The 23,578-nt window shown below is 47.9% G+C and overlaps 2 protein-coding genes across 3 annotated transcripts in view; one reads left to right on the forward strand and one right to left on the reverse strand.

Moving 5' to 3' along the window:
- The window catches only part of LOC144480817 (uncharacterized), a 1,107,688-nt gene that overhangs the window by 628,250 nt on the left and 455,860 nt on the right, over window positions 1-23,578 (forward strand). The window lies entirely within an intron of this gene.
- LOC144480907 (uncharacterized) lies at window positions 151-22,422 on the reverse strand. The gene is made up of 3 exons (XM_078200534.1): window positions 22,251-22,422; window positions 15,316-17,670; window positions 151-1,200 (listed from the first exon to the last, which is right to left on the reverse strand). Exons 2-3 carry the CDS (start codon window positions 17,317-17,319, stop codon window positions 151-153), a joined length of 3,054 nt encoding a protein of 1,017 aa, XP_078056660.1. The 5' UTR covers window positions 17,320-17,670; window positions 22,251-22,422.

A 23,578-nucleotide genomic window follows, 5' to 3' on the forward strand; every position in this document is an offset into this window, starting at 1 on the left:
CTGGTGTATTTGCAGAGCGGATGAATCACTGAATCCCTTCCCACACTGAGAGCAGGTGAATGGCCTCTCCCCAGTGTGAACCCGCTGATGTCTCAATAGATTGGCTGACATGGTGAATCCCTTCCCACACACGGAGCAGGTGAATGGCCTCTACCCAGTGTGAACTCTCTGGTGTGTCAGCAGCTGGGATGAGAGAGGGAATCTCTTCCCACACTGGGAGCAGATAAATGGCTTCTGCCCAGTATGAACTTGCTGGTGTCTCTGCAGGGTTGATGGATCAGTGAATCCCTTCCCACACACAGAGCAGGTGAACGGCCTCTCCCCGCTGTGAACTCGTCGGTGTCTCCGCAGATGGGATGAATCACTGAACCGCTTCCCACATTGAGGGCAGGTGAATGGCCTCTCCCCAGTGTGAACTCGCTGGTGTACCCGCAGGTGGGATGAATAACTGAATCCCTTTCCACACTGAGAGCAGGTGAACGGTTTCTCCCCGGTGTGAACTCGCTGGTGTATCAGCAGGGAGGATGACTGAGTGAATCCCTCCCCACACTGAGAGCAGGTGAACGGTTTTTCCCCGGTGTGAACTTGCTGGTGTATCCGCAGGTGGGATGACTGAGTGAATCCCTCCCCACACTGAGAGCAGGTGAACGGTTTTTCCCCGGTGTGAACTTGCTGGTGTATCCGCAGGTGGGATGACTGAGTGAATCCCTCCCCACACTGAGAACAGGTGAACGGTTTCTCCCCGGTGTGAACTCGCTTGTGGGACTGTAGGAAGGATAGCCGAGTGAATCCCTCCCCACACTCAGCGCACGTGAATGGCCTCTCTCCAGTGTGAACTCGCTGGTGTGTCTGCAGGTGGGATGACTGAGTGAATCCCTTCCCACACTGAGAGCAGATGAATGGTCTCTCTCCAGTGTGAACTCTCTTGTGGCACTGTAGGAAGGATAGCCGAGTGAATCCCTTCCCACACTGAGAGCAGGTGAATGGCCTCTCTCCAGTGTGAACTCGCTGGTGTGTCAGCAGGTGGGATGACTGAGTGGATCCCTTCCCACACTGAGAGCAGGTGAATGGCTTCTCCCCAGTGTGAATGCGCTGATGGATTTCCAGTTGTGACGAAAACCTGAATTCCTTCCCACAGTCCCCACATTTCCATGGTTTCTCCATGGTGCTGGTGTCCTTGTGTCTCTCCAGGTTGGACGATCAGTTGCAGCTTCATCCACACACAGAACACAGGTACAGTTGCTCTTTTTTGTGAATGGTGTGATATCTCTTCAGGCTGTGTCACTGGTTCAAGCTCTTTCCACAGTCAGTTCACTGGAACACTCTCACTCAGGTGTGTGTGTGTCTCGGTGCTTTTCCAATCACACTGATGTTTGAAATCTTTTAAAGCCGACAGATCGTGACTCTGTCAGATCGAGATGTGACATTTGAGATTTCTGTCTGTGATTCCTCCTCTTCTGATATCCTTTAAAAACAATTTACAAAAAACATCACAGTCAGAACAGACAATTCTCGCTTCTATGGGAACATCCTTTCCTCTGTCATTAATGAAAATCTGTAAATCTCCATCCCACACATTGTCCCTCCATTCTCACGCTGCCGGATCTAACATTCAGCCACCCAACACTCCTGATGGTGCTGATTCAGGATGAATGACAGATCCATGCTCACTGCTTCCTGTCCTGGACAGCGAGGTCAGAACAAATAGAGTTGTCCTGTCTCGAGAGACTAAATAGTCTGGGTCTGTGTTCCTTGGAGTTTAGAAGAGTGAGGATGACTTTATTCAAACATATAATTTGATTTGATTCATTATTGTCGCACGTATTAACAAACAGTGAAAAGTATTGTTTCTTGCGCACTATACAGACAAAGCATACCATTCATAGAGAAGGAAGCAAGAGAGTGCAGAATGTAGTGTTACAGTCATAGCTCGGGTGTAGAGAAAGAGCAACTTAATGCAAGGTAAGTCCATTCAAAAGTCTGACAGCAGCAGGCCCCTTTCTGCACTGTAGGGTTTCTATGAAATGCCTTTTTATGGTAGATGCCCTCAGACTTTTGTATCTTTTTCCCGACGGAAGAAGGTGGAAGAGAGAATGTCCGGGGTGTGTGGGGTCCTTGATTATGCTGGCTGCTTCGCCAAGGCAGTGGGAAGTGTAGACAGAGTCAATGGATGGGGGGCCCTGGTTTGCGTGATGGATTGGGCTACATTCACGACATTTTGTAGTTCCTTGCGGTCTTGGGCAGAGCAGGAGCCACATTAAAACTGTGATACAACCAGAAAGAATGCTTGCTATGGTGCATCTGTAAATCTGTATAAGATCCTGAGGGAGCTTGATAGAGTAGATGGTGAGATATTTTCACGAGAGGAAGAGAACACGCTACAAGGGGCGGCATGGTAGCACAGTGGTTAGCACTGCTGCTTCACAGCTCCAGGGACCTGGGTTCAATTCCCGGCTTGGGTCACTGTCTGTGTGGAGTTTGCACATTCTCCTCGTGTCTGCGTGGGTTTCCTCCGGGTGCTCCGGTTTCCTCCCACAGTCCAAAGATGTGCAGGTTAGGTTGATTGGCCATGCTAAAATTGCCCCTTAGTGTCCTGGGATGCGTAGATTAGAGGGATTAGCGGGTAAATATGTAGGGATATGGGGGTAGGGCCTGGGTGGGATTGTGGTCGGTGCAGACTCGATGGGCCAAATAGCCTCTTTCTGTACTGTAGGGTTTCTATGTTTCTATGAAGTTAAAGGGCCAGTCATTTAAAACTGAGGTGCGGAGAAATTTCTTCTCGCTGAGGGTGGTGAATCTCTGGAATTCTCTGCTCCAAAGGATGGTAGAGGCTGAATCATTAGAAATATTTAAAATGGAGGTGGATAAATATTTGATAGATTGAGGAATAGAGGGCGATGGGGAAATGGCTCACAAAAGGAGGCCGGCATCGATCAGCCAGGATTGTTCTGAATGGCAGGGTCGCTTGAAGGGCCTGGTGGCCTCTCCTGCTTCTATTTCTTGTGATCAGTTGCTGCAAGTCCCCAATTTCCCCCAGAATGAGAAAAGAAATGGAAAGGGGGAGAAAAGAAAGTGTTTTACTCACAGATGTTGGCCTCTTTTAAGGTCAAACCAAATAAACAAACAGGAGGAAGTTTCAGTCAGTCTGAAGCGCAATCTTCTTTCACACAAAGCCCGTCCTGTGATTGGCTGGAGGACCAGAGTCCTTCCGGTCCTCCAATTCTTCCCATTGGCCAACACCTCAGCGTGAAGGTCAGGGGGCGGGCTCTCCCCTGCACATGCGCAGTTTCCCCTCTCCCTCAGGGCCGGGTGCCTGGAAACCTTGGCTCGAGGAGGTGCCGGGGGAGGGGGGTACAAAGGGTGGGGTCGGGGCTCCCATGTCCGGGCGTCCGGGCCTGCGCACTGGGATCCAAGGATGTTGGCGCGGAGCAGAGTGATTGCTGTTGGATTGAGTCGTCACAATGACTCAGAGGGGCGTTCCCAGCACGCAGTGTCCCATTGGCAGCAATATCACTGGTTACAGAAGCAGCACACTGCGGATTGGACACCAGCTCAGCGCGGCTGGCGGTCAAAGCCCCGCCCACCCCCACGTGGGCTCGGGTTCCGCCCCTTATTGTCTACATGCGGCAGATTGACCAATGGCAATGCGTGGAGGACCGGATCAGCCCTGGTCCTCCAGCCAGTCAGAGTCCGGGCCTTGTGTCAATGGCTGCACGAATGTTCCTCCATTGTTTGTCCAACAAACTGCTGCTCATCCTCCTCCTCTCTCTGAACAAAGATTGAGCTTCAGATAGATTCAATCTTCCTCCTGTCTCCAACCTCTGTGAGTGGGAAAGATTGGATTGTCCAGCCAGTCCACCATATTGGCCGTTCGCTTTGCGTGTTGGCCAGTATGGTGTGCTCCAGGCAGGGGGCGGGCAGAGGATAAGGAGTTCAAGGCGGGCTTAATGCGCGCCTTGCGGTGAGCTTTTGGAAATGTGGCCGCTGGGAGGAACGCCTTGGTCGGCGTGAAGTTTCTGTTCCAAGTGCTTGGGTTCGTGACTTGTGCAAGAACTTTTTGTTTCGGCTGGGGCTTGTTGAATGCTGCTCTCGCTGGGATTCCTGTGCCTTGAAAGGCGTGGCCCGGGTGGATGCAGTCTCGGAGGGCCCAAGCCAGGGAGGAGCCATTTGGGAACTATGGTTTCGGAAGGTTCAGCCGCGGAGGGTGTGACCCCAGACGGTGCAGCCCCAGTGAGTGTGATTTTGGAAGATCTGGCCCGGAGTGGTGGACTTTGGAGGACTGTAGTTGAGCGTTGTCGACTTCGGACGGTGGAATGTTGATGGGCGAAGCTCTGGAAGGCGATGCCTCCGAAATGTTTCACAATTGTATGGTTGTTCATGGATTGTTTGTTATTGTAATATGTGGTTTTCCTGTTATGATAGTTGGTGGTTTGTTCCGGCCCCCGTCTATTTTCTTGCGTTATTTGTGGCCTGGGGGGCATCCCCCCCCTGGATAAAGTCACCCCCGGGGGGTGTGACATCCACTTGGGGAAAGTTCTGGGTGGTGAAGCCCCGGACATAGTAACACCAGAGGGATTTTTATTCTCCGGGAGAAAAATTGGGAAGGCAGGCCCGAACTGAGTACCCTGGAGAGACTCTCCCACCGCCCCGGCTGAAATTCCGGAAGGGATTCCGGATTGAGTAGGCGGGGTGGTTTCCCCCATTTCCCCCCTCCGGCTGAACATCCGTAAGGTGTAACCCCCGGATGTGAGTACCACTGGAGGGTTGCATCCCCCGGCAGGTGGACAAACCCAGGGGACGGTGCCCTTATGCTTCAGTGTTTATTTTTTTTGTTGTGTACAGTTGTAGTGTTGTGTTAATGTTTGTAGATTTGTAGATTATGATTTGTAAATGGAGGTGTATTTTGAGGGCAATGCCCTGGAAAACTGTAATTGACGATGAACCCTTCCGAAATGGAAGGTAGTAACTGATAAATGGATGGCGTTTAGCCATTGGTAATGTATTTTTTTCACATTTGTTCTTTGTGTATTTGTAATTGTTTTGTATTAACGTATTTGTAATAAACAAAAAGAAACCAACAGTGTTGTTGTGTGTGTTAGCAGCATTGAATTTGCTGCTGCAAATCATCAACATTTCTTTGCATGTGAAAGCACTGGTTGAAAGAACTGAGCAGTTTTCTCTGCCCTGTGCATTGGTGGTTCAGTGGTAGAATTCTTGCCTGTCATGCGGGAGGCCTGGGTTCGATTCCCGAACAAGGCAAAGCCACTTCTTTTACCTTAAAAGAGGCCAACATCTGTGAGTAAAACACTTTCTTTTCTCCCCCTTTCCATTTATTTTCTCATTCTGGGGAAAATTGGGGACTTGCAGCAACTGAAGGGAAAGGAAGTGAATCCAGTCTGTACATTCCACACATTGTTAGTCCAGTCAGATAGACATATATCTGTCTGGCAGCCTGCATGGAGATTTCTAGCTCTCTGTGTCCAGGGCAGGAAGCAGTGAGCATGGATCTGTCAATCAGCCTCAATCAGCACCTTCAGGAGAATTGGGAGGGTGAATATTAGATACAGCAGAGTGAGAATGGAGGGAGAGTGTGTGGGATGGAGATTTACAGCTTTTGGGGAATGAGAGAGGAAGAATGTTCCATAGAAACTGGAATTGTCTGTTCTGAATTTCTATCCTGTGCTGACATTGATGAATTTTTCAAACTCGTTTCAGGATATGAGGAGGTGAGGATTGACAGACCAAAATCTTGAAACAAACATCACATCAGCATCCGACACCCTCACTCAATTCATCCGGACCTGAATATTATCGGCCTTTGAATCTAGAAGGAGAAATGTTTCCCTGTTCTGTCTGCATCAACGGGCCTTTAATATCAATGTGACTGGAAAAGTACCAAGGCACAGATACACCCGAGTGAGAGTGTTCCAGTGAACTGAGTGTGGAAAGAGCTTTAACCAGTTACACAGCCTGAAAATACATCGCAGCATTCACAGCAGGGAGAGACTGTACCCACATTCTGTGTGAGATTTAACTGATTGTTTAACCTGGAGAGTCACAAGGACACCCGCATCATGGAGAAACCGTGGAAATGTGGGGACTGTGGGAAGAGATACAGAGCCCCCTGTGACCTGGAAATTCATCGACGTATTCACACTGGGGAGAGGCCATTCATCTGCTGTGTGTGGGCAGAGATTCACTCGGTTATATCATCTGCAGCGACATCGGCTGGTTCACACTGGAGAAAGAGCGTTCATGTGCTTTGAGTGTGGGAACGGATTCGCTCATTTACCCGATCTGCAGAAACACCAGCGCGTTCACACTGGAGAGAGACCATTCATCTGCTTGGTGTGTGGGAAAGGATTTATGCAGTTATCCAATCTGTCAAAACACAAAGTCACTCACAGCAATGAGAGACCCTTTAAATGCTCTGACTGTGGGCGTGATTTCAAAAGCTCTCGGGAACTGATGATTCACCAGCGCATTCACACTGGGGAGAGACCATTCAGCTGCTCTCACTGCTCAAAGAGATTTAGAACATCATCCCACCTGCGGATACACCAGCGAATTCACACTGGGGAGAGACCGTTCACCTGCTCTGTGTGTGGGAAGGGATTCACTCAGTCATCCAGCCTGCTGAACCACAATCTCACTCACACCAATGAGAGACCCTTTAAATGTTCTGACTGTGGAAGTGGTTTCAAAAGCTCTCGGGAACTGATGATTCACCAGCGCATTCACACTGAGGAGAGACCGTTCAGCTGCTCTCACTGCACAAAGAGATTTAGAACATCATCCCACCTGCGGCAACACCAGTGAGTTCACACTGGGGAGAGACCGTTCACTTGCTGTGCGTGTGGGAAGGGATTCACTCAGTCATCCAGCCTGCGGAGACGCCAGCAAGTTCACAAGTGATGACGGGTTGGATTCTGCTGTTATTCCTGCCATTAATCACATTCAGGACTGAACCATGTTTATTCTTATAGTTGGTGAAGTGGAAGGGTAGGAGAGATTCTTTCTGCTGGACTGGCCGATCGCTCGACTTTGCTTCCAGTGGGCTGATGCTCTTTGAGCCTGGGAGAGCACATTTCCACTGAAATGATCCACAAAAGCTGATGAAGGACATTTATTTTATCCTGGATAGTAAATAGTGTTTTTCCCCCCACTACAGGTAGATCTGAAATAAATACAGAAAGAACTGGAAAAACGCAGCAGGTCTGGCAGCATCTGTGGAGAGAGAAACAGAGTTAACATTTCACACTGCTGGATTGGGAATCGATCTAGGAAACCTCCTCTGAACTGCTTCCATGGTATTTATAAAATGGGACAGCACGGCAGCACAGTGGTTAGCACTGCTGCATCATAACACCAGGGACCCAGGTTCAATTCCAGCCTGGGTCACTGTCTGTGTGGAGTTTGCACGTTCTCCCCATGTCTGTGTGGGTTTCATCCGGGTGCTCCGGTTTCCTCCCACAGTCCAAAGATGTGCGGGTTAGGTGGATTGGCTATGCTAAATTGACCCTTGTGTCAGGGGGATTAGCAGGGTAAATGTGTGGGGTTATGGGAATAGGGCCTGGGTGGGATGCTGTTTGGTACAGACTCAATGGACAGAACGGCCTCTGTCTGTACTGCAGGGATCCTACGATCCTTTGTTTAATTGGAGACAAAACTGCACCCGGTGTTCAAGATGCAGTTTCAGCAACGCCCTGTATAACTGAAGCAGAACATCTTTACTTCAATGTTCAATTTCTCTCGTAATAAAGGATAGCATTCCATTTGTGAGAATGGTGATTTATTTGAACTAAGACTTATGAGATTCTCTTGTTTACAATAACTCCATAACTGTAAATCACACCAGGTTCCAGTGACTTAACCATGTGGCTCGAAAGAATACTTTAAATGGTGAATTCAGGAAGTTTATTAACCATTAAAAATGTAACAAGTTAGAAAGATAAAAAAGGAAAGTATCGATTAACAGTAAAAGGAGAAAGCTCAGCTTTAACAATTGAATGTATGAACTTATGAAATGTTATGGGGAGAAGCAGGAACTAGGGATGAGGAGCATATCAGCCATGATCGAATGATTCGATGGGCCGAATGGCCTAATTCTGCTCCAAGATCTTATGAACAGATTTCTCTCTATCCTTTTCAGACCAGGACATGAAGTGATGGCTCCGAAACCATGGATAACTTGTAAAATCAACAGCTCCCAACACCTCTCTGTAGGGCACAGTGGTTTGCGCTGCTGCCTCACAGCGCCAGGGACCTGGGTTCGACTCCCGGCTTGGGTCACAGTATGCACATTCTCCCCGTGTCTGCGTGGGTTTCCTTCGGGTGCTCCGGTTTCCTCCCACAGTCCGAAAGACATGCTGGTTTTCAGAGTAACTTCAATGCAGTGTTAATGTAAGCCGACTTGTGACACTAATAAATGAAGTTCCGGGGAAAATCCCCGAGTCACCACACTCTGGCATCTGTTTGGGTTACACTGAGGGAGAATTTAGCATGGTCAATGCACCTAACCAGCACATCTTTTGGACTGTGGGAGGAAACCAGAGCACCCGGAAGAAAACCCGGCAGACACGGGAACAACGTGCAAAGTCCACAGAGTCACCCAAGCCGGGAATCAAACCCAGGTCCCTGGCGCTGAGGCAGCAGTGCTAACCAGTGTGCCACCGGGCCACCCTAACAAGTCTTGTTATGTTTTTTCCATTCTGTTGGCATCAGAAGGCAATATCTTATAATTCCCACAGCATTTTAACCATTCTTATTATGCTTATAATTCTAAAAGTTAAGAACTTTTGTGTTCAAATTTACATTTCTAGCCTAACATCTGTATTAATGAATCATTTATTCTTTAATTGTTTTACAGTTCAAGCTGTCCATTTAACTAATCTGGCTGTTTTACAATTGTGGGAACTTCAGTCCACAAATAAGGTAGTCAAATGCATTGTTAAAAGCAGGATGTTCTTTATATAAATTAAAGACAAAGTTTAAAAAACAGTGGTAAACAAAAGGGAACAGGAGCATTGGAACCAGCCTGGACTTGCAGACTGAAACCCCACCCAAAGTCCGCACGTGCACAGAAGGGAGAGAGGTTGAGAAGATCACTCTGTAACACTTCTCCTCCCCTTAAATTTCAATCCCCCATCAGGACAGAAATACAACAAAGTAATGTCTTTAACAATACGGAAGTCTGTCAGGAGCTTTGTGGTTGCATTGCGACCTGTACAATACCACTGGTAAATCTTGTAATGGTGTTTCTGGAATGGGAGGTGAAGAGGGAGTTTGAGAATCTGTACATGAACATTCCTCTTCCACTCCCACAGCAGAGTCAACTGGCAAAGCTGGACCCATTTCCTGGTGAACATCCACAGCAGCATGACCCTCTGCCATGTTCTCAGTAATGGTTGCTGACTCTGAAACTGTTCCTGACTCAGGGTCACACCGCAAGCGAATATGGTCTTGGTGTCTGCGAACAACTCTTCCGTTTTACAGTCTCACCACCCAAGATACTGGACCACTTTGGTTTAAAATTATTCCCGGTAACCACCTTTGGTTACTCCCAAAGTTTCTGATGTAAACCTGATCACCCGGTTTGAACTGCCTCTCTTTGGCGTGGTAGTCGTGTCCCTCCTTCTGCTTCTCTTGTCTCCTGCTCACTTTTGCTCTGAGATCTGGATGAAGCAGATCCAGATGAGACTTGAACCTTCTACCTAAAAATTCCGCAGGAGAGAGTCCGGTTGTGGCTTGTGGTGTGATGCGAAACTGGAACAAAAATCTTGAGAGCTTGTTCTTAAAGTATCGCCTGCCATTCTCTTCAATCCCTCCTTCAGAGTTTGAACAGCTCTTTCTGCTCGCCCATTTGTACAGTAAGAAGTTTAACAACACCAGGTTAAAGTCCAACAGGTTTATTTGTTAGCAAATGCCACGAGCGAACAAATGCATTTGCGAAGAAATAAACCTGTTGGACTTTAACCTGGTGTTGTTAAAACTCTTACTGTGTTTACCCCAGTCCGACGCCGGCATCTCCACATCATGCAGACCATTTGTAGCCAGACGAAACGGTGCAGTACGCACATGGCGTAGACCATTCCTTTACAGGAATTCCTGAAACACCTCACTTATTAACAGAGTGTCGTTATCTGAAACAAGCCAATCTGGTAACCCAGGGCTTGTGAAAATTTGACAGAGCTTCTCTATTGTCACAGGAGCTGGAATATTACTCATGATCTGTGCTTCCAACCATTTTGAATGCACATTTACAACGACCAAACACATGTGATTCATGAAAGGCCCCCCCAAAGGCCACATTTAGTCTGGACCACGGCCGATCAGGCCACTCCCAAGGATGAAGTGGTAATGTACCCAGTGTGTTGTGCCTGATTCAATCGACAAACAGTTTATTGAGTTACGCCAGCGAGGAGAAGCCACAGGGGCTGACCATGTGCAACTCCACCCAACACAGAATATCATCAATTCTTATCCAGTTACTCAGCCCATCCCGGCTGGACACGATCCAATCAGAATGGTGATAGATTACATACATTATAGGTTCAATAAAATTAGTATCTGGGCATTATGGGGCTTTGTGATCATCTCATGGACAGGTGCCCCCATCATGATGCTTTCCAGACCCCCCTTGGGGGGGTCTTTCTTGGGCTTTCTTTGTACATAGACTCCCTTAGTTAGAAATGGGGTGGATTAAAAGTTCTCAAATGGACGTCAGCACTCTTCCTTTGTTTTAATCTAATGACCACGTGGTCTGGCAACATTTCTATTTAATAATCTCTCTTTTTAAACTCTTTTCTTCAGTATCCAATTCCAGAATTTTCCTTTTCTTTGTGTTACTTGCGTCAGGAATAAATCTTTGGACCTGACAGGAAGTTTAACCCAAGATCAATCCAACACAGGATTGGTCAGAATCATTTCACATGTGTCAAATTTTAAATAATCATTACAAATTAAAACTCTCATTCTCACATGGGTGAATTGTATCTGGATTAAAATTCCCACATGTTTAGTAAAATATACTGGAATCCTGTCTCTGGCCAGTAAATATGGCTCCAGGTTCATAACTTCTGAACAAAAAAAGGTTTTATTGATCACACTTCCTTTTTTAAAAATCTGTTTGATTTAAATCACAGACAGAAAACCTCAAAGCTTGAAGCGTTCATCCCACAAATATCATCCACACACAGAGAAACTTAACATGTGCTTTACAACAACAATAACCAAAATTAATTACTTAAGCATTCTTGTGATCCTGTTTTTAAACTTCCAAAAATGCCTTTAATTAAAGACTCACGGTAAGGTTAATTCTCCAGAAAGATAAACCTGAACAAATGTAGCCCAAAACAATGATAAAACACATCTACAAACATCCACATAAAACAAACAAAACACGCAGATTCTCACAGCTCATAAATTTCAAACAATGAATCCTCAGCATTCTCTCTCGCAGCTGGAGCTTCTTAAAGCGACAGAGCACTACAAGCTCACAACTCCTTGATTAAAATAAGATCCAAGATCCTTCATGATAACTTCACCTTTTTTAAGCTAACCTACAATGACTGATTTTAGAGGCAACATCTTGTCTTTGGTGATTTAAAATCCCAAACACATTACCACCAGCAAAATCTTTGTTCTTTATCTGGGGATAAAACTCTCAGTTATTCCAAATTCCTCCAGGCTATGCTTAATATTTCCACAATTAACTTATTCCCAGAAATCCTCAATTATAAACTAAAACAGACACATGAATTTCCGGGCAGTCACAGGAATATGGTCAAGATAGTCCAGTCCCACAATGCCTCACATTCAATCTGCAGTCCTTCAATTATAACAGAATATGTGGCTGTATGTAGCTGCCTTGGCCATGGTCAACCCCAAGGGTGCCTTCTTGAACTGTTGCAATGCCTAAGGTGTACGTACACCCACAGTGCTGTTAGGAAGGGACTTCCAGTTACTGAGAGAGACAAGAGATGAAATTGCTGGGCCTCTCACAGAAATCTTTGTTTCTTCATTGGACACAGGTGAGGTCCCAGAGGATTGGAGAATAGTAAATGTGGTCCCGTTATTTAAGAAGGGTAGCAAGGATAACCCGGGTAATTATAGGCCAATGAGCTTGACGTCCGTGGTAGGGAAATTGTTGGAGAAGATTCTTAGAGATAGGATCTGTACACATTTAGAACTGAATAATCTCATTAGCGATAGACAACATGGTTTTGTGCGAGGGAGGTCATGCCTCACAAATTTGGTTGAGATTTTTGAGGAGGTGACAAAAAGGACTGACGAGGGAAGGGCCGTGGATGTCGTCTGCATGGATTTTAGTAAAGCATTTGACAAGGTCCCTCATGGCAGGCTGGTGCAAAAGGTTAAATCTCACGGGATCAAAGGCAAACTAGCGAGATGGGTACAGAACTGGCTTGGCCATAGAAGACAGAGGGTAGCAGTGGAGGGGTCTTTTTCTGATTGGAGGTCTGTGACTAGTGGTGTTCCACAGGGCTGTGTACTGGGACCTCTGCTGTTTGTGATATATATAAATGATTTGGAAGAAGATGTAGCAGGTCTGATTAGTAAGTTTGCGGACGACACAAATATTGCTGGAGTTGCGAATAGTGATGAACATTGTCAGAGAATTCATCAGGATGTAGATAGGCTGGAAAATTGGACGGAGAAATGGCAGATGGAATTTAATCGAGATAAATGCGAAGTGATGCATTTTAGTAGATCTAATGCAGGGGGAGCTATACAATAAATGGCAGAACCATCAGGAGTATAGACACGCAGAGGGATCTCGATGTGCAAGTCCACAGAACCTTAAAGGTGGCAACACAGGTGGAAAGGGGGGTGAAGAAGGCATATGGCATGCTTGCTATTATTGGATGGGGCATAGAGTATAAAAGTTGGCACATGATGTTGCAGTTATATAGAACATTGGTTCGGCCACATTTGGAATACTGCGTCCAGTTCCAGTCGCCACACGACCAGAAGGACGTGGAGGCTTTGGAGAGTGTGCAGAAAAGGTTTACCAGGATGTTGCCTGGTATGGAGGGTATTAGCTATGAGGAGAGATTGAGTAAACTAGGGTTGTTCTCCCTGGAAAGACAGAGGTTGAGGGGCGGTCTAATAGAAGTTTATAAAATTATGAAGGGCATAGATAGGGTGAACAGTTGGAAGCTTTTTCCCAGGTCAGAAATGACAAACACAAGGGGTCACAAGTTCAAGGTAAGGGGGGCAAGGTTCAGTACAGATATGCGGGGGACGTATTTTACACAGAGGGTGGTGGGGGCCTGGAATGCACTACCAAGCAAGGTGGTTGAGGCAGACATGCTAGGATCATTTAAGACTTATCTCGATAGCCACATGAACAGACTGGGAATAGAGGGATACAAACGGATGGTCCAGTTAGGAGCGCATGATCAGTGCAGGCTTGGAGGGCCGAAGGGCCTGTTCCTGTGCTGTATTGTTCTTTGTACATATTCCAGACTTTCACTAGACTGTAGGTGGATATCAGATTGATATATTTCATTCAACCACACCCAAGGTGAGTTATTCCAATTCCTTTATTATCCAGGACAATATATTCACAATATCTTTAAAACAGAAGTTAAACATTCCCATTTGATTTCAGACAGTAACATATTCTGTTAGTTTGTTCTTTATTGTCAATGTCAGGCTGGGGTTGTTCTCCTTGGAGCAAAGGAGGTTGAGGGGAGATTTGATAGAGGTGGACAAGATTCTGACAGGTTTAGATAAGGTGGACAAAGAAAAGCTGTTCCTATTAGCTGATGGGACAAGGACGAGGGGGACACAGATTTCTTGTTTTGGGTCAGAGATGCAAGGGACGGGGCGGGGCGGGGGGGGGATGTGAGGAAGAATATTCTGATGCAGCGAATGGTAATGACCTGAAACTCGCTGCCTACGAGGGTGGAGGAAGTGGAGAAAATAAACAATTAAAAAGGAAATTGGATGGACATCTGGGATGTTCCAAACAGAACAAAGAAAATTACAGCACAGAAACAAGCTCTTTGGCCCTCCAAGCCTGTAGCAACCATGCTGCCCGTCTGAACTAAAACCCCCTACCTTTCCGGGGACCATATCCCTCTGTTCCTATGCTATTCATATATTTGTCAAGACACATCTTAAAAGTCACTATCGTATCTGCTTCCACTACCTTCCCCGGCAACGGGTTCCAGGCACCCACCACCCTCTGTGTAAAAAACCTGCCTTGTACATCTCCTTTAAACCTTGCCCCTCGCACCTTAAACCTGTCTCCCTAGTAATTGACTCTTCCACCCTGGGAAAAAGCTTCTGATTATCCACTCTGTCCATGACCCTCAGAATCTTGGAGACTTCTATCAGGTCGCCCCTCAACCTCCATTGCTCCAGTGAGAACAAACCAAGTTTCTCCAACCTCTCCTCATAGCTAATGCCCTCCACACCAGGCAACATCCTGGTAAATCTTTTCCGTACCCTCTCCAAAGCCCCCACTTCCTTCTGGTAGTGTGGTGACCAGAATTGAACACGAGGTTCCAAGTGCGGTCTAACTAAGGTTCAATAAAGCTGCAACATGACTTGCCAATTTTTAAACTCAATGCCCCGGCCGATGAAGGCAAGCATGCCATATGCCTTCTTGATTATCTTCTCCACCTCATTGCCACTTTCAATAACCTGTGCACCTGTACACCCAGATCCCTCTACCTATGAATACTCTTAAGGGTTCTGCATTTACTGTATATTTCCCATCTGTATTAGACCTTCCAAAATGCATTACCTCACATTTGTCCGGATTAAACTTCATCTGCCATCTCTCCGCCCAAGTCTCCAACTGATCTATATCCTGCTGTATCCTCTGCCGGTCCCCATTGCTATCTGCAATTCCACCAACCTTTGTGTCGTCCACAAACTTACCAATCAAACCAGTTACATTTTCCTCCAAATCATTTATATATATTACAAACAGCAAAAGTCCCAGCACTGATCCCTGAGGAATGTCACTTGTCACAGCCCTCCATTCAGAAATGTACCTTTGCACTGCCAACTTCTGTTTTCTTCTGACTAAATATCTCTAAACTTCCTGACACCCTGTCACTCTGTGATCCTTATGACATTTGAAACCAGCTATTCGCAAAAAGACTCAAAGAGCATCAGGCCACTGGAGGCTGAGACCAGCCAGTCCAGCACAAAGAAACCCTCTGACCCTTCCCATTGACCAACTGTGAGAATGAACAAAATGCAGTCCTGGAGGCAACTGAGAGCAGAAACAATAACAGCAGAATCCAACCCCTGTCATCACTCATGAACTTGCTGGTGTCTCAGCAGCTCGGATGAAACTCTGAATCCCTTCCCACATACAGAGCAGGTGAACGGCCTCTCCCCAGTGTGAACTCGCTGGTGTCTCTGCAGGTCGGCTGACTGAGTGAATTCTTGCCCACACTGAGAGCAGGTGAACGGCGTCTCCCCTGTGTGAACTCGCTTGTGTGTTTGCAGGTTGGATAGCTGAGTGAATCCCTTCCCACACACACAGCAGGTAAACGGCCTCTCCCCAGTGTGAACTCGCTGGTGTGTCCGCAGGCTGGATAACTGAGTGAATCCCTGCCCACACTGAGAGCAGATGAATGGCCTCTCTCCAGTGTGAACTCGCTGGTGTGCCCGCAGGTCGGATGACCGAGTGAATCCCTTCCCACACTGAGAGCAGGTGAACGGCCTCTCCCCAGTGTGAACTCGCTGGTGTGACCGCAGGCTGGATAACTGAGTGAATCCGTTTCCACACTGAGAGCAGGTGAATGGCTTCTCCCCAGTGTGAACTCGCTGGTGTGTCTGCAGATTGGATGACCGAGTGAATCCCTTCCCACACTGAGAGCAGGTGAATGGGGATTTCTCCCCAGTGTGAACTCGCTGGTGTGTCTGCAGGTGGGATGACAGAGTGAATCCCTTTCTACACTGAGAGCAGGTGAACGGTCTCTCCCCAGTGTGAACTCGCTGGTGTGTCTGCAGATTGGATGGCCGAGTGAATCCCTTCCCACACTGAGAGCAGGTGAATGGGGGTCTCTCCCCAGTGTGAACTCGCTGGTGTGCCTGCAGGTCGGATGACCGAGTGAATCCCTTCCCACACTGAGAGCAGGTGAACGGCCTCTCCCCAGTGTGAACTCGCTGGTGTGTCTGCAGGTTGGATAACTGAGTAAATCCCTTCCCACACTGAGAGCAGGTGAATGGCCTCTCCCCAGTGTGAACTCGCTGGTGTGCCCGCAGGTTGGATACCTGAGTGAATCCCTTCCCACACTGAGAGCAGGTGAATGGCCTCTCCCCAGTGTGAACTCGCTGGTGTCTCTGGAGGCTGGATAACTGAATGAATCCCTTCCCACACTGAGAGCAGGTAAATGGCCTCTCCCCAGTGTGAACTCGCTGGTGTTTCTGCAGGGTGGATGACTGAGTGAATCCCTCCCCACACTGAGAGCAGGTGAATGGTCTCTCCCCAGTGTGAACTCGCTGGTGTGTCCGCAGGCTGGATAAATGAGTGAATCCCTTCCCACATTGAGAGCAGGTGAATGGCCTCTCCCCAGTGTGAACTCGCTGGTGTGTCTGCAGGTGGGATAACTGAGTAAATCCCTTCCCACATTGAGAGCAGGTGAATGGTCTCTCCCCGGTGTGAACTCGCTGGTGTGTCAGCAGGCTGGATGACTGAGTGAATCCCTTCCCACACTGCGAGCAGGTGAATGGCCTCTCTCCAGTGTGAACTCGCTGGTGTGTCTGTAGGTGGGATGACTGAGTGAATCCCTTCCCACACTGCGAGCAGGTGAATGGCCTCTCTCCAGTGTGAACTCGCTGGTGCGTCTGCAGGTGGGATGACTGAGTGAATCCCTTCCCACACTGCGAGCAGGTGAATGGCCTCTCTCCAGTGTGAACTCGCTGGTGTGACTGCAGGCTGGATAAATGAGTGAATTCCTTCCCACACTGAGAGCAGGTGAACGGCCTCTCTCCAGTGTGAACTCGCTGGTGTATCTGCAGGCTGGATAACCGAGTGAATCCCTTCCCACACTGAGAGCAGGTAAATGGCCTCTCTCCAGTGTGAACTCGCTGGTGTGTCTGCAGGTGAGATGACTGAGTGAATCCCTCCCCACACTGAGAGCAGGTGAATGGCCTCTCTCCAGTGTGAACTCGCTGGTGTCTCTGCAGGCTGGAAACCTGACTGAATCCCTTCCCACACGGAGAGCAGATGAACGGCCTCTCTCCAGTGTGGCTGCGCCGATGAGTTTCCAGCTCTGATGGGGTTCCGTATCCCTTCCAACAGTCCGCACATTTCCATGGTTTCTCCATGGTGCAGGTGTCCTTACCTCTCTCTTGAGTGGACAATTAGTTGAAACTTCGTCCACACACAGAACAAGATTACAGTCTCTACCTGCTGTGAATGGTGTGATATTTATTCAGACTGTGTAACTGGTTAAAGCTCTTTAGTCAGTGCATTGGAACACTCTCACTCCAGTGTGGCAGTGTGTTGATGCATTTTCACTCACACTGACATTTCAAATCTTTTCAAATCGACAGACTGGACAATCATTTCTCCTTCTGGATTCAAAGTCCGATGATATTGAGGTCCCAAGGAATATGACTCTGTCAGATCGAGACGTGGCGTTTGAGATTTCAGCCTGTGATTCCTCTTTCAATATCCTGTAAAATGAGTTTACAAAAGTCATCAGTGTCAGTACAGGATAGAAATTCAGAACAGACAATTTCATTGGAACATTCTTTCCTCTCTCATTCCCCAAAAGCTGAAAAGAGAGAGAGACCTGGGCCAACCTTTCCAGAGTCTGCACCTTCCCTGGATTCACTTCCTTTCCCTTCAGTTGCTGCAAGTCCCTAATTTCCCCAGAATGAGAAAAGAAATGGAAAGGGGGTTGAAAAGAAAGTGTTTCACTCACAAATGTTGGCCTCTTTTAAGGGTAGGAAGTTTGAGTCTGTCTGAAGATCAATCTTCATTCACACAAAGTCCACGCTCTGATTAGCTGGAAGACCGGAGTCCTTCCGGTCCTCCAACTCTTCCCATTGGTCAACACCTCAGCATGAAGATCAGAGGGTGGGTTCTCCCCCGCACATGCGCAGCTTCCCCTCTCCCTCGCACATGCGCAGTCCCGGGCCGGGGGGAGGGGGAGCTCACCGAGCGGCTTCTCGCTCTGGCCAGGGCCGTCAGCCGGTGCCTGGAAACCTTGGCTCGATGTGGTGTTGGGGGAGGGGAACAATGGGTGGGGGCGGGGCTCCCGGGTCCGCGCGCCCGGGCCTGCGCACTGGAACCCGGAGACATCACCGCGGAGCAGAGTGATTCCTATTGGCTGATTCAGGGAGGACTCTATCGTGGCGTCACAATGCGCAAGTTGTCCAATGAGCTTCAGAGTGAAACTTCCTCCTCTGGGCAACATCTGGGAGGAAATCAATGTTTCCCCCTTTCCATTTCTTTTCTCATTCTGGGGGAAATTGGGGACTTGCAGCAACTGTAGGGAATGAAGTGAATTTGGTCTGTATATTCCACACATTTTTACTCCAGTAATGTAGACATTTATCTGTCTGGCAGCCTGCATGGAGATTTTCAGCTCTCTGCGTCCAGGACAGGAAGCAGTGAGCATGGATCTGTCAATCACACATGAGGACGGCCTCAACCAGGATCTTGGGTTCATGTCACACTATCTGTAACCCCCACGACTTGCCTGGGCTTGCAAAATCTCACCCACTGTCCTGGCTGGAGACAATACACATCACTTTAACCTGTGCTTAACCCTCTCTCCACTCACATTGTCTGTGCCTTTAAGACTCGATTACCTGTAAATTCGCATTCGAACCATTATCTTGTAAATTGAGTTTGTGTCTTTATATGCCCTGTTTGTGAACAGAACTCCCACTCACCTGATGAAGGGGCAGCGGTCCGAAAGCCTGTGGCTTATGCTACTAAATTAACCTGTTGGATTTTAACCTGGTGTTGTGAGACTTCTTTCCGTGCTTACCCCAGTTCAACGCCGGCATCTCCACACTCTGAGTGGAAACAGAGGGAAGTAGGAGGCCGGAGGTGAGGAGAGAGATTTTATACATCTACAACTCAACAGGAACTTTGACAGAATTTCCAAACCCTGTGAACACCATCAGCTCCAAGTTCCTCTCCAACCCACACACCATCCTGACTTGTCTGACATCCAGTACTGAAAGAACAGAAATTTATTTCATTTAAATACTGGGAAGACTGAACCCATTGTGTTCAGTCCCCACTACAAACTCCACTCCCTCGCCAACAACTTTATCTCTCCTCCTGGCAACTGTCTGAGGCTGAACCAGGCTGTTCACAACCAGGATGAAATAGTGCATCCCAACATGAGCTTCCAGCCACATGTCACATCATCATCAAGACCACTTTCATTCATAGAAGCATTAATAGTAATTAATTAATAATAATGAATAATAAAGTACAGTGTAGAAGGAGGCCATTCAGCCCATCGAGCCTGCACCGACAACAATCCCATCCAGGCCCTATCCACATATTTACCTGTTAATCCCCCTGATACCAAGTGGCAATTTATCATGGCCAATCCGTCTAACCGGCACATCTTTGGACTGTGGAAGGAAACCGGAACACCCGGAGGAAACCCACACAGACACAGAGAGAATGTAGAAACTCTGCACAGACAGCGACCCGAGGCTGGAATTGAACCCGGGTCCCTGGCGCTGTTAGGCAGCTGCACTAACCACTGTGCCACCGGGCCACATGTCAGTGCCATCGCCCGACTCCAGCCCAGTCTCAGCTCATCTGGAACCCTCACCCATTCCATTGTGACGTCACACTCTGACCCATTCCATTGTGACGTCACACTCCCACCCATTCCATTGTGACGTTATGGCTTCACTCTCCGATCACAATCCCTGCCGGCCTCCCACATAAGAACATAAGAAATAGGAGCAGGAGTAGGCCATCTAGCCCCTCGAGCCTGCCCCGCCATTCAATAAGATCATGGCTGATCTGACGTGGATCAGTACCACTTACCCGCCTGATCCCCATAACCCTTAATTCCCTTACCGATCAGGAATCCATCCATCCGCGCTTTAAACATATTCAGCGAGGTAGCCTCCACCACCTCAGTGGGCAGAGAATTCCAGAGATTCACCACCCTCTGGGAGAAGAAGTTCCTCCTCAACTCTGTCTTAAACCGACCCCCCTTTATTTTGAGGCTGTGTCCTCTAGTTTTAACTTCCTTACTAAGTGTAAAGAATCTCTCCGCCTCCACCCTATCCAGCCCCCGCATTATCTTATAAGTCTCCATAAGATCCCCCCTCATCCTTCTAAACTCCAACGAGTACAAACCCAATCTCCTCAGCCTCTCCTCATAATCCAAACCCCTCATCTCCGGTATCAACCTGGTGAACCTTCTCTGCACTCCCTCCAATGCCAATATATCCTTCCTCATATAAGGGGACCAATACTGCACACAGTATTCCAGCTGCGGCCTCACCAATGCCCTGTACAGGTGCATCAAGACATCCCTGCTTTTATATTCTATCCCCTTCGCAATATAGGCCAACATCCCATTTGCCTTCTTGATCACCTGTTGTACCTGCAGACTGGGCTTTTGCGTCTCATGCACAAGGACCCCCAGGTCCCTTTGCACGGTAGCATGTTTTAATTTGTTTCCATTGAGATAGTAATCCCATTTGTTATTATTTCCTCCAAAGTGTATAACCTCGCATTTCTCAACGTTATACTCCATTTGCCATATCCTCGCCCACTCACTCAGCCTGTCCAAATCTCTCTGCAGATCTTCTCCGTCCTCCACACGATTCACTTTTCCACTTATCTTTGTGTCGTCTGCAAACTTCGTTACCCTACACTCCGTCCCCTCCTCCAGATCATCTATATAAATGGTAAATAGTTGCGGCCCGAGTACCGATCCCTGCGGCACGCCACTAGTTACCTTCCTCCAACCGGAAAAACACCCATTTATTCCGACTCTTTGCTTCCTGTCGGATAGCCAGTCCCCAATCCACTTTAACACACTACCCCCAACTCCGTGTGCCCTAATCTTCTTCAGTAGCCTTTTATGGGGCACCTTATCAAACGCCTTTTGGAAATCCAAAAACACCGCATCCACCGGTTCTCCTCCATCAACCGCCCTAGTCACATCTTCATAAAAATCCAACATGTTCGTCAAGCACGACTTTCCCCTCATGAATCCATGCTGCGTCTGATTGATCGAACCATTTCTATCCAGATGCCCTGCTATCTCCTCTTTAATAATGGATTCCAGCATTTTCCCTACTACAGACGTTAAGCTGACCGGCCTATAGTTACCCGCCTTTTGTCTCCTTCCTTTTTTAAACAGCGGCGTAACATTAGCCGTTTTCCAATCAACCGGCACTACCCCAGAATGCAACGAGTTTTGATAAATAATCACTAACGCATCCACTATTACCTCTGACATTTCTTTCAATACCCTGGGATGCATTCCATCCGGACCCGGGGACTTGTCCACCTTCAGTCCCATTAGTCTACCCAGCACTGCCTCTCTGGTTACATTAATTGTATTAAGTATTTCTCCTGCTGCCAACCCTCTATCGTTAATATTTGGCAAACTATTTGTGTCCTCCACCGTGAAGACCGACACAAAAAACTTATTTAAAGACTCAGCCATATCCTCATTTCCCACTATTAACTCCCCCTTCTCGTCCTCCAAGGGTCCAACATTCACTCTAGCCACTCTATTCCTTTTTATATATTTATAAAAACTTTTACTATCATTTTTTATATTAATTGCTAGCCTAGCTTCATAGTCTATCCTTCCTTTCTTTATCGCTTTCTTAGTCTCTCTTTGTTGTTTCTTAAATTTTTCCCAATCACTTGTTTCTCCACTATTTTTGGCCACTCTGTACGCAGCTGTTTTTATTTTAATACTCTCCTTTATTTCCTTCGTTATCCACGGCTGGTTCTCCCTTTTCTTACAATCCTTGTTTTTTGCTGGAATATATTTTTGCTGAGAACTGAAAAGGATCTCCTTAAAAATCCTCCACTGTTCCTCAGCTATCCTACCTGCCAGCCTGCTCTCCCAGTCTACCTTAGCCAATTCATCCCTCATCCTATCATATTTCCCTCTGTTCAAACAGAGGACACTGGTTTGGGACCAAACTTTCTCCTCTTCCATCTGAATCAGAAATTCGACCATATTGTGGTCACTAGACCCAAGAGGGTCCTTCACAATAAGATCCTTAATTCTACCTACCTCGTTACACAATACCAGATCCAAAATAGCTCGTTCCCTCGTCGGTTCCGTAACATGCTGTTCAAGGAAACTATCCCGACAGCATTCTAAGAACTCTTCCTCCATTCACATGCAGCCTCAGTGGCGGCAGTCAGCCCGGGTCTAACACTACAAGCTGCCGCTCCATTTGGTACAAAGGGGGGGACCGGGAAGTTCATTTCCGGGGTTTGGGTTTGAACAACATGTTTACAAAGCCTCTCCACCCACCCGCCACATTTATCATTCCCCGCGCGCCGCCCTCTACCTCGTATTGATCTCGTTTCCAAACTAAAACCATCCGTCTGTCCGTCGCCATTACCCGCACTGCGCATGCTTCAGGTCCCGCCCCTCATTCACTCTGATTGGTTGGAGGACCAGCCGCACCCGCTCAGTCCTCCAGCCCCGGCCCCTTTTCCTATTGGTCCGGAGCTGCCGTCAATCAGCCCCTGGGCATTGTGATGTGGAGCATGCGCAGTGTCATTGCTGTCCTTGGCGCTTGTTTGTCCCGGAGAAGCGGAGTCAGCGTTAGGCGGTGGCTGGGAGGATTTGGAAACACTTTGTGGATCCGCAAACCCTTCAGAATCATTGTCAGCTCCCTGGTTTGCAGCTGCGGGGCTTCTCCCTCCCTCCCTCCCGGGAACAGGCCCAGGTTAACGGCCCCATCCTGGCTCAGCCACTGGAGGATGGTTCACATCAGAGGATGGGGGAGGGGGACAATAAATAAGAGGTTACACTTTGGCCTCAAATCAATGAGGACTCTGATCTCTGGGAAGGAAGGAAACCCTGGGAGGTGGGCGGGGAGGATTCACAAACACCCGCTGGAGGCCCCAACACCCCCAGTAAAAAGCTGCAGCTCCCTGCAGTGACCAGGAGAGAAAATAATTGATTTTATTTTCAATCTGTACAAAAGAGAACTGAACCCAGCCAGAATAGAGGGTGGGAGAAAAGATTTGTGAAGATATTTCACACTGGGTTTGCCAGGCTGACCAACTCTCTCAGAGAAAATGAAAGGACATCCTTCATGAGTCTGTCGGAGCAGGTGAGCAGTATTGTGTGCGGTGCTGCTGGAACTGTGTGGGTGGACAGGGGCTGGTTGGCAGCCAGAACAGTTGGAAGAGGGTGCTGCACACATCCATCTTATGGGTGAAACAGCGCCCATACACCATGCAGCCTGGCACAGTGGAGTCAAACACCCGCTGGAGGCCCATTGAAATATGAGCTGGTTGGTCAGTGTGGGAGTTGGTTGCAGGACAGGGAGGAGGGAAAGTGTTCAGGATGAGGATTTACTGCTGCACAGGAACAAGTGAGGA

The sequence above is a fragment of the Mustelus asterias genome, chromosome 30 (genome assembly GCF_964213995.1).
Source record: "Mustelus asterias chromosome 30, sMusAst1.hap1.1, whole genome shotgun sequence".
In the NCBI taxonomy this organism is placed as follows: Eukaryota; Metazoa; Chordata; class Chondrichthyes; order Carcharhiniformes; family Triakidae; genus Mustelus; species Mustelus asterias.

What these genes read in the sequence shown, in the direction of transcription:
- LOC144480907 (XM_078200534.1), bottom strand. Translation starts at nt 17,319, where the DNA reads ATGGAGAAACCATGGAAATGTGCGGACTGTTGGAAGGGATACGGAACC. An exon ending in TTTCATCCGAGCTGCTGAGA is followed by an intron (nt 1,201 to 15,315) that starts CACCAGCAAGTT and finishes AGCTGCAACTGA; the next exon opens with TCGTCCAACCTGGAGAGACA.